An 11,526-nucleotide genomic window follows, 5' to 3' on the forward strand; every position below is an offset into this window, starting at 1 on the left:
GAGGAAGAGACACTGTTTTATTTAGTTTTGTAAACCCAAAACAAATATTGTGTATTTCTGTTAATTGAAACATTAAGTGGATGGTTTTGTTAAAAGAACTCAAGATTGTGTTATTCTATAATTTTTCCTTGAAAATTTTCATACAAACAAAGTAATTGTACAACTACAGTACGGAATAACATAAAACACTCATTCTAAAGAAGAAAAAAATGGGCACATTTCACTATAGGGATCGATAGGCAATGTTCTGATTTTGATCAAAAGCTTCCTTTTCTGTATGATTCCTTGTCCCAAAAGAATGATCATAGTAGTTGTCATGGGTAGAATCATTTCATTAAAAAAATGAAAAAAGGGCAGAGTTTTTTTTTTTTTTTGGATGGAAATAGAAAAATTTAACGAGTCCTATCCGGTTCTAGATAATGTCTTCAACTCTTCCTTTCACAATTCACTCCTTCTGGAGCTCTTAGTTTAGAGCTATAGCTTAATTGATTAATTAATTATCGTTGCAGGAGTTACATGAGAAAGAAGACAGTACCAAGGGCCCGTTGGCTCGCTTCACTTACTATAGCTAACTATTTCTCAGGTTAACCTTTAATGTCTTGGATCTGCAAGCCTTTCCCAGCTTTGGCTGTCTCCGTTTTAACCCAGCAATTGGGCTCCAGCCTAGGCCCTTGGCTGATCCACTGCCATGTCATTCCATGGCAGCCATTGGTTTTCCACATCAGCTTCATCATCCTCGCGTGCCCCATTGTCCATGGTGCCTCACTGGCTCAACATCTACCATGTCAAGACCTTCCCCACGACTCCAGCCGGCCACTGCTACATCTCTACCATCATCAACTCCGAGCACCTTCTTTTTCATTAACTTCAGTGCCAGCTTCGCTCTCCTCACTTCAAAGTTCCACCATTCTTCACGTCTTCGTCTTCCTGTCACAAGAAGAGTCGCAACTTTAGTGCTTGATAACATAAGCTCCACCTTAACAAACAGGAGTGCACTGCGTAGGGAGATACTGCAGCTAAGTAAATCAGCCTTCAAGGAGAAGTGGATGGACATAAAACAAGAGGCTAATAAGCAAAAGCAAGTGCCCAAATGGTGGCTCAGCTGCACCCCTCTTCCTCATTATCTCTGCAACCATCGTCAGTCGTCAGTACTGTCAATTGGTTGTTCATGGCAGAGCTATTGCCCAGCACTCATTTGAACGTATATAACTATATATGATATTCTCATAAAAAACAAAAAAACCAAAAAAACAAAAAGACTAAAACTAAACTCCAGGATATTTAGATTTTGTTCCCCATGATTATAACCTAAACCAGTAGGTAGGGACTCAGGTAACTCATCTCCCTTGCCTCCAACTGCACTCAAGGTGCAGTTCTTGTTTTTATAGGTGACATGCTACTCTTAAATACAGTAACTTTCACATTGTTGCTTACGTTTTTGAAGATCATATGGTGGAAAAGAATACAGTAGTGATTTTATTACAAGTAGAATTACAAGAATGAAGAATGTCTTTCGTCCCAAAATTCAACTTCTTCTAGTGCAAATGCCCTGATTGCAAAGAACCATACCATCATTGCCTTTTGTATGAAGTACATTATTGTCACCAATTTACACAAAAGAATCAAACTTCTAGTTTTAGTAATGACCTTGCTTTAGATGGACCAGTCTTGAGTTATGGTACATTGCTCATCCTGAATTCTGAATCAAAGCTTCAGTACAATACTTAAAGAGGACCACCGCCCCTTCAGCTGCTTGATTTTCTTGCAAAGAAAAACTACACAATCTTAACAGATTTAGTAAGAGTATTCTGTTTGAGGCAAAGAATCCAATTAATTCAAAAATAAGAGGACTGGTCATGAAGCACATTCAAGTGAGCAAGTATTTTGGCTGCCAAAGATTTCATAACACTGTTTCCCCTCTGAGTTATATCTACTAAAGGCATCTGAGCTGAAGCCCCGTACTTTTGCTTGAACTCTGCCAGCCGGAAAATCCTCTCCAAAGCAGACAAAGATTTCTCCTGCAACTGGGTAGAAGGTGAGCCTAATAACCCAATGATTGTTGCAATGGCATTTGCCTCCGCTAGTGCCTTACTACCACTCTGCAATCTTTCACCGTCAATCAAGGTCACCAGTGCCTCTAAAGCAGCTTCGCAGGCTCCAATATCTAGCTCTCTAAGCACCCTCACAAGGGGACGCACCGCACCAGCCTCCAAGAGACAAAATGAGGACTCCACAGAGCATATGCCCATGTGCACTGGGCAGGCCGTTTCAGGCGGGGGTGACCAACACCATAGTCCCCCATGCTTCTTTATTGGTTTGCTCAGCCTAACTGAACTCTGTGAAAACTGAGCTAGTGAAATTGCTGCATATCTTTTTGCCAAAGCGGTACCAGAGTCCAGCAACTCTACCAGCACAGGAATAATGCCAGCTTCCGCCGCTTTCCTCTGCCACTCTTGGTTTGTTGCAACAGTGAAACGGCATATTGCTGCTGCGGCATTCTGAGTTAGAGGGTTTCTACCTGAACCAGTATAATTTCTATCACTAAGAAAATTGAAAATGACCAGAAGAGCCCCAGCATCTAAAAGCCACTGAGTGATTTGGGGTGTGTCCTTGGGGAGATTAGCAACAATACCGAGTGCAGCAGAAATCTCTTCATTATCATTAGAAGTTTTGATGATCCTGAGTAAGGTTTCAACAAACCTCTGATTAACATGCTCTGACAATGTGCTATCATCGCCATCTGCTGTTAAGCAACATAACAACTTCAGAGCATTTGCTCGTACAGTTGCATTCTCAAGCTCACATAATTGAACCAAAACTTGAACAGCTGAGCACTGCAAATGGTATACACATCAAAGGCATCAAAATTTCTAGTCAATCAACTGTGTATGTCATCGTCCAGTAGAAATTGGTAAACAAAAGAGCACGTCACAGTATTGATGGCTTTTTATACATTTGGAGGCATAAATTATTAAAAAAAGAAGGGTTCATTCAAATGTTACTACTGTATAGATTTCAATTTATAAACGAGGAGGGGGAGAGGGGAGAAAGAGGAGAAACTAGGTCATTCTTGAAACATTAGAAAAAAAATCTGCCATAAAAAAAAAAAAAGAACCCCAACTTTATAGGCTATAACACAAAAATGAGGACCAATACAAAGGTTTGTAAGTTCATTACAGAATCAAGGAATCAAATGTCCCAAACCCAAAGCTTTGACACCCAAAAACAAGTAGATCACTGCAATTAGAATCACCACATATTGGCTCTGTTGCTGCTTTCCAAGCATTCATTGGGTCACTGTAATTAGTATCACCGCATACTGACTCTGTTGCTTTCCAAGCATTCGTTCGAGTAAAATGGGTGGATATGCACCGCAAACTTCAATTTGCAGAATAATGTGTGACAGATTCATTTTAACCTAGCTAAAAAACAAAATTGGAGGATTTGTCCCACCAAATGGCCAGCCAATGAATTGATCAATTATTCTACTTCTCATGGAAAATATTAATTTTCTGTCACCAATTCAAAGGTGTTTGAACTCAATTATGTTGCCACAAATTAGTGAGTGACCAAAAAGAACTTAAATATGAAATTAAGCTGAGCAAGATTCCCAACCTAGAAGCATTAATTAAGTAATAGAGCTGAGCAAGAATTCTTAAACTACCAAAGGGGGTTAGCTCAGTTGGCAAGGACCAACAGTTCGCAAATAAGAGGTCATCAGTTCAACTATCATTGGGCCTATCTATCCCAAAAGAAAAAAAAAATCCTAAGCTGAAAGGTGGAAGCATTTCCACCAAAACAAAGTGGTTATATCACTGGATTTAATTTGTAAACAGGATCAAACTGCCCAATACTATGTAATAGAAAACTGGCTCCAAACACATATTTCTATGAGAAAATAATCAGAAATCCATCATAGATTAAGAAGTCTGATTTGGTAATATGGCAAGACCCTGACACCTGACAGCTCTTTGTGAGCTAGATTGTCTTTATTATTGTTGAACATACAGAGGTGTACTCTTTTAGAAATTCCAGTTTCAAATGGTATTTAAAGAATTTAAATTAAATTGTAGATGTGCAGTAGATCTCATAATAATATTCAATGAGGTAATAACCTTCAATGATACACACCTTTTTACGGAAATAACTTGGTTCCATAGTGCATAACTAATAGCACCAATATCGCCTTACTAAATAAATGCTGAATGCTAATGCCCAGGGACTCAACTCTTAGAGGAATGCACAAAATATCAATTTACATAAATATTTGTTTTCATCCAGAAGCAGCAAAACTTTGAAGAAAAATGGATAAAAAGAGAGAACATCAACAAAGTGCATACCTGTCTAAGTTTAGACCTTAAATCTGTAGCAGACTGGGGTTGGCACAACGCATGAAAGGTCTGTAAAACGCTTCTTTGTACATCAGGTCCAGTCATATTTATGAATAAAAATAGTTTGAAAATATCATCATCAGATTTCAACATTGACAATTCTGTCTGACAGGCTTCTTCTGTTGCAGTTGATATGGCAAGGTTCATTATAGTTGCTGCTACATGTTCTCGCAAGCTTGGGAAGGATGAGCTTTGACGGTAGAGGAGGTCAAGCAGTAGGCTAACCGCACCTTCTCTAATCATCCACAAGCCATTCTGTGGTAAGGTTGAGAGGTTCCGAAGAGCTTTAACAGCCACTTCCTTTGTCTTCACATTAACATGTGTGACCAAGTCAAGAAGCGGTCCCAGCACCCCTTCTTCGAATAAAGTCAATTTACTGTGATCACTTAACTCCATTTCTGCCAAAGTCGTTGCCATCATTATTTTGACGTTTTCAGGCCCTGTAGTATCATGTCTGTTAGTTCTTGCAACTATGCGTGGTCCAATTATATGTCTACTCCACGTAAAAACATGTAAATTTTTTTGGAGTTACAAGTAATGACCTTTCAAGCATATCTAGAACAGAATACATATAACAAAAAGTGAGAAATAATTTCATCCCTCTTTCGTCATATATCTGTAGCAAAACAAACTACTCCGATAAGTGCTTAGGGTTGCTTCTGTTTTCGCCTGTCAAGATTTGGGAACCCAAAACACATACTAATATTTTGAACCAAGAAAACGACAAAGTAAAGAAAAGAAAACCAACACTAGGAATCCATCTCCTTAAAAGCATCACCTTTGGTATCAGTTGATGTTTAGTCATTGACATGGCACCAAGCTCCTCCAATCTCTCGTTCCATAAACACATAAACAAAAGTTTGGATCTTGTGCAATTGGAGTCGATTACCGCAATGTGTAAGAACTCCCTCTTAAGGTCACCCTTGGCCCTTTGTGATTTGACAACCAAAAAATCAATACTCACCAGTAACAAAGCATCTGCAAAGCCTAACTGATGGGACATTGGAAAAGTGAATGGCAGAGAAGAGCTTTAATCCCCCACACCACACCCCCCCCCCCCCGGGCGGGAAAAAAGTGGCAGAGAAGATGCTGAACTCGAGGAACTTGTCACTATGTATGGACCTCAGAACTGGAACACAGTGGGAGAGCAGTTCGAGGGAAGTTGGGCAAGAGTTGTAGATGCTAGATTAGATTGTTCAACAAGTTGGATACAAGGATCAATAGAATTTGGAAGAATTTCAATGAAGAACAGAGGTGAATGGACTGTTCATCCCACCTGATCAGTGGTGGAGAAGATTCAGCTGCAACCTGTAAGGGTGCATTCCATACCTGGAACCAACTGTGGATTCTCAAAAATTTATCTGAGATGCAGGGAGGAAAAACAGCATGACAGTTCTGTGACAATACCAGAATAAGATAACCAGTACTAATAGCAGAGAACAAGAGAGTAAGAAGGACAGAAGAGACTCTCGCAGGTTAGAGAAAAAAGTCATTAACTAGCGGCAGTGCCTATCCATTGTCTATAGATAGCAAAGTACAAACCCACAAGGACTAGAAGACTCTTCAGTCCTTGCGGTAGTAGAAGACTAAAAGGACAAATTAACACCAACTATACCTACTAGAAATAACAAAGAAATGAAGCTATAACTAACTACCGCAGTGGTCAGACTATAATACACCTGCAGTACATACATCAATACAACTTAACAAGTTCTTTCCCTCTGTAAAGCGAATCTTATGTTCAAAGGTTAAATTACAAAATGCCATTGTAATTTGCATGTGCTATTTAAATAATGTGGAAAACAATAGAACTGTTTCCAAAAGCTTCTCTTTGTCTTTTTGTTTCTAAACATAACTAGGTTGGAAACAATGATGAATGCTAATTTTTATAGACTTCTTTTTTCCCCTGGGACAAACACTTTACAAAAAATGGATTCAAATGTAAACTAGTCATGTTGTTTAGTATTTTATTTTTGTTTTACCCTTTTTGATCCCTATTTAACTGGTTTTCTTTCCAATATATCTTGTGAATAGGAACTCTGACAATTGCTCATGAAAAAAAAACAAAGGCTAATCACTTCTGAGCCCCCACCACACATAAATACAGAACAATATCAAACTGGTGCTGTCCATAAATAGCAGAACAAATATCTAATCTTGTAGCTTGTGACATGGGTTGACCAAGGTGAACTGATCATGGACATCTTTTGGTTTTGTGCTTGGGTCAGTTTTAAAACATTGAATCAAATCATTAAAATAGAAATAAGAAGATATTTTTTGGAGGGGGGCTCAATAATTTTATAACCTACAAATTCTTTTAGGAAAAGATTCAAGCAAATTTCACACCATGAAAGCCAATGCCCACTAGAGTAATTTAAAATACCATAATGCTTTATTCAATCTAGAAGTGAATGGTCCCCTCACCAAACATTATAATTCTCAAATTTGGCAGAAGCATAGTTGTTATGGCTCCATGGCAAGCCAAGGCACTGGCCACCCCCAGGACACCTATCTTCGCCTAGGCAGAGCAAAGGCACTAAGGCAAGGGCCATATTTCTCTTACATTGGAGTGTTATTTATAAATGTATATGTATATATGGCAAGAAGGTCATGTGAAATGAAAATGCTTTCAGTTTAAAGGAAACAGACTTTGAGGAGCCAAACATAAAACTGTCTGTCTTTAATCCTAAACTTGTTAAAAGAACCGAGGGGCTTTTGTGTCAAAACAAGAAGAGCATCAGCAGAGGAGACTTGCATCATGAGTTGATGACCGAAGTACGACTCATGTTCTACATCCACCCCTTCTTCCTTCTGTTCTTCCTATGCCTCTATTTCCCTCTTCATCCTCCTGCCTCCACTTCCCTAAATCTTTTTCCTTCTTGTTTATATTTTTCAATGATCAAGGAAGGGCTAGATGATATATATGTGTGTATATAAATATATATATATAACCTGGAGCATCCCAGAGCATTTTGCCGCCTCGGCGGAAACATAAGCAACAACTTGATAACTTGGGGGGAAGTTCAAAAACCATCTGGTTCAGCGGGTTTGGTGGCATTTTAAGAAATCAATTTGGAAATACAGGGTAGTGTTTTCATGTTTCTTAAGGTACTTCATTGCAAGTTGAATAGAGGGAGAATGCAAATAAGATCTTTTATGGTAGAAGGAGAAATGGCATTCATTATAGATCAGATGAAATCTTCAGTAGCATGTCCTTGGTGCTTTCATGGCCCTATTAGGAGGGATATTTACTTTTATCCATCATGGAAAACTCATTTTAAGAAGTCCAGAAGAGGGAACAGTAAGCTGATAAATTGACCAGGGGTCGTGTCATGAAGTTTTCCCTATGCATAGGTCCATATCCTCAATTATAGCAGATTAATTCTCACAATATAGTGCTACTACAAATGTAGAGGCATTTCTTGTTTGTATTTTACATGAGCTGTTTCTCCCTCTGGCCTTGTTGTTAATTCAAAAAACGAAAAAAGAGAAGAAACACGACAATGTGATAATGGAAGTACCTGAAGAAAGACGCTGCAACAGAGGCCTGAAATAATTTGCCTTTGCCATCTGTATCACATTCTGATCAAGAAATGAGAGATTCTCCAAAAGCTCTTTCGCATCTCTGGCAGCTTGAGTGTCGTCTTGGCTTGTCATGGTCACCAAGAGGAGTATGCAGCCCTGAACCTTCCCAATGTAGTGACATACCTCTTCACTTTTTGAGAGTTCCAAAAGCAGTGCTGCTGCTAACTTACTCTCCCCAATACGACGTGCAAGTGACTTAACAATAGATTCGATGGCTTTTTTAGCATGAGCGATTTTTTCCTGCAAATCACATATATTGGCTTGACAATTACATAAACTTAGAAGAACGATCTTTCTATCTGTACCTAAGGTTTTATTGAGAGATGAAGGTTCTCCTTGTAGGCTACAATGGATTTCATATTAATGTGAGGGAATTTTCAGGCAAAAAATCCGTAAAGAATTGCTTCATTTTAGTGAAAAAAGAAGAAGGAAAAAGCAACATATACAGGTCAAGCAAATCCTAAGCAAAGTACTCCTCTACTTTTCCAATTAATTGAAAAAAGAGACATAAACTGAAGGTAGAAGAGTTACCTTGTTATCATCACTATCCCTTGCCAACATGCGAAGAATGACCAAAGCATTGTTCCTCATATCACGATTTTTAGCACCAAGAAGTTCAACGAGAATTGGAATATAGTTCTCCAATGCTACCCATTCGCGATGCAAATCATTTTCTTCACAAAGTTCCTTCAGCAGGCTGAGGGAACGAAGCCTTTCTTGCTCATCATCTGAGTGAATTTTGGTTCTCAAGGAAGCAATTGTAATCATTGTGTTCCTATTTTTCCATTCTTCAATTGACTGTCGCAGAGTTTTATTAGGCCGTAAAATTGAAGTGTCTAGCGGGGTAATGGTCAAGGGACAAATGGTGTTCCCCTCTGCAAACCACTTCTGTATTGCAGTTCTCTCGAATGTCTGTCCAGAGGAAGTCTCCACAGGGTCCACCATAACTTCCTTAGTGATTGGGCAGTAAAATGACTGCAGAGGTTCTAGTGGTTGGCTACCTAAAGAGTTACGTTTATTGATATATTTGGTCTCCTTTTCCTCAGGGGATGAAGCGGCGTCAGCCCTTCCAAGCAATGCAGTGATCTGATCCATTTGTATAGCCTCAGCCTGGTCCTTCTTCAGTTTTGTTTCTTCTATTTCCTTCTTGAATTCTTCAAATTCCTTCTTCAATGCTGAGTGGTCGGTTGGAATCCCGACAGCATCCGCAATGAGAAGCAGCAGATTATTTGCGTAAGAACGATCAACATTCCTCTCTCGTATTCCCGACTCGATTTTCTCCAATATATCTTCCTCTGCTACAGCTGCTCTAAACTCTGCTCTCAGCATGTTATCTTGCAGCTTGGTGATTTCTTCAGTGATACCAGATGAGAGATCCAGTGAGGCCAAAGGGATGAGGCTCAGTGCCCGACTGATTTCTCTTGTGGCGTCCTCTAAGCATTTAACAATCTTCCGGCAATTTACTAGAAGATAGACCTTGTTTCTCTTGCTGCAGTCCAATACAAGCTGCTTCGCAATGTTGATCTTCCTACTTAGAACCTCAACAACATTTTTTAAGCTTTCTGAGGCATCGATGTTTTTCATGGACAATTCTGTCAGGACAGGAATCATCCTCTCCAAGTAAGTTGAGAGTTCAGCAAAACTCTCCTTTTCAATGAGGACATCTCTGCTGCATTTACTGTCTCAACTATGGCCTCTACAATCTGAGAAAGGACTTCTGAAGGCTGAACAAGTGAAACATTTAGAATCGTGTCCGTAGTCATCTTGTTTTCCAGAAGCAGAAGCTAGGAACCCACATCCATTAAGGTGGGCTAGTTACCAAATTCAATGCTAAAAGGTGGCACCATGATCAAACTCAAAAGATCTATCCTTTTTCATCATAATCACCTATATCCAGTTCCACCCCACGAAAGATTCCATCAGAGAATACAGTTCTCTACCACCTTTTGAAGATGGGACTATTGAAAGGATGGAAACTCAAGAAAAATGGCACAGTGACCATCTAAAGAAATTGCAAAAGTAAATTGAAGAAACAACACAAAAGTCTAAACCAAGATGACCCTAATCAGAAATATAAGAGAAACTAAAAACTACCAAATTTACGGTACAAATTCCTAACTTTTGGGTTGAACATGGACAAGCCCAGACAGAAGATAATGATTTCAGTAAATTCAGGAGGAATCGAAACAGAGCAAGAGGTTTTCTAGTTATTGCTAACTTCAAAAACGAAATTACGCGTAATCTCCAACAAATCCAGGCTTCTTTCTGTCTTGATTTAGTAGCTAAGCCAAGTACCAATAGTATAACCAGCAAATTTCTTCCCGCAGAGTTGTCTAGCTCAAGCTAACTGAAGAGACCAGGAGAGTAAAAAGAGAAAAATGGGTGGACAGCTTCTCTTGCAGGTTCTGAGCGAAATGCTTCCTCCACCAAGAAGGAGATCGCCGCCGTATCAGAGGCCTTGAAAGTCAGAAAGCAAACACCAAAAATTATAGAAAAAGGATTACGCTATAGCGTATAGGAGATTTTTTCTTTCCGTTCATGCAATTGATCAGGTCTTTACCTCCAGGTCAAAGTCTACATCTGCTACCCCCTAACCCCTGTCTGGACTGTGGATCGTAGAGTCTACATCACTCCCAAACAAGGATTCAGGGGACGGTGTCGGATACCGATCTAGATCGAATTGGATTGTGGGTATCGATTATTTTATCTCTGATTTTTATAAAATATATTATTTTTTTAATTTTCCCCTAAGACATTGATAACAACTGAATCAATATCAAATCGGAAATAAATCTCAGCCAATACCAATCAAATATGATCGATCCCAAATTGATACTTGAAACCATGCTCCCAATCTTATAAGGACAACCGTTAAAATGAATCAAAATCAATTGAGATCAATTTCAAATCTTGGTTGATTCAACTTTTTGATTTTAGGGTATATAAAAATAATCTTATTTCGATATTGGTCATTGTCCATATCAATATGAATAGGCCATGTAATATCGATATCAAAAATCCAAAAAAATAAAATAAAAAATAAACTATGCTAAAAAATGTCGTGCCAGTCAGCACCCAGGCAGAGGATTTTTTGGAATACCCTAGAGATTGAAGCTCATTTTAATATGTTGTTAGGAGATATTACATTATTGTCAAGGATGTAATTATGAGAAAAGTAAAAGCTTCCAAAGGGAGTCAATATGCTTGACACCCTAATACTCTATGCCCACTTTTTAAGTCTATAGCATGAGTCATGTTGAGCTCGGGAGATTTATCGGCCTAAATTCAGATACTCCTCCGATCTACAAAATAAATAAATAATTATTGTTGTATACTTTACAGAAGGCTTTGGTTCAATTGGATATCTGAATAAAAGAAGAATAAAACAAGGGCTGCAAATTTGAAGTTAGTCAATATTATAAGATCAGGTTGTGTTAGTCAAAGAATAATGTTTATCTATGCCATTTGGCATGGACAGAGCCTTCTATTCTTCCATGATAAAAATTGTCGTTGTTAATCAATTGGACCAGATCAGTTTCGGTCAGGTCTA

General features: G+C 38.7%; 1 protein-coding gene across 1 annotated transcript; it reads right to left on the reverse strand.

Moving 5' to 3' along the window:
- Positions 1-1,453: 1,453 nt before the first annotated feature.
- LOC122080948 (U-box domain-containing protein 24-like) lies at positions 1,454-10,345 on the reverse strand. Its single transcript, XM_042647848.1, is given in 5 exon segments — positions 1,454-2,834; positions 4,341-4,831; positions 7,913-8,216; positions 8,508-9,640; positions 9,643-10,345. Coding segments are annotated over 5 exon segments (3,024 nt in total). The 5' UTR covers positions 9,740-10,345; the 3' UTR covers positions 1,454-1,835.
- Positions 10,346-11,526: the final 1,181 nt, after the last annotated feature.

The sequence above is a fragment of the Macadamia integrifolia genome, chromosome 6 (assembly GCF_013358625.1).
Source record: "Macadamia integrifolia cultivar HAES 741 chromosome 6, SCU_Mint_v3, whole genome shotgun sequence".
Taxonomy (NCBI): Eukaryota; Viridiplantae; Streptophyta; class Magnoliopsida; order Proteales; family Proteaceae; genus Macadamia; species Macadamia integrifolia.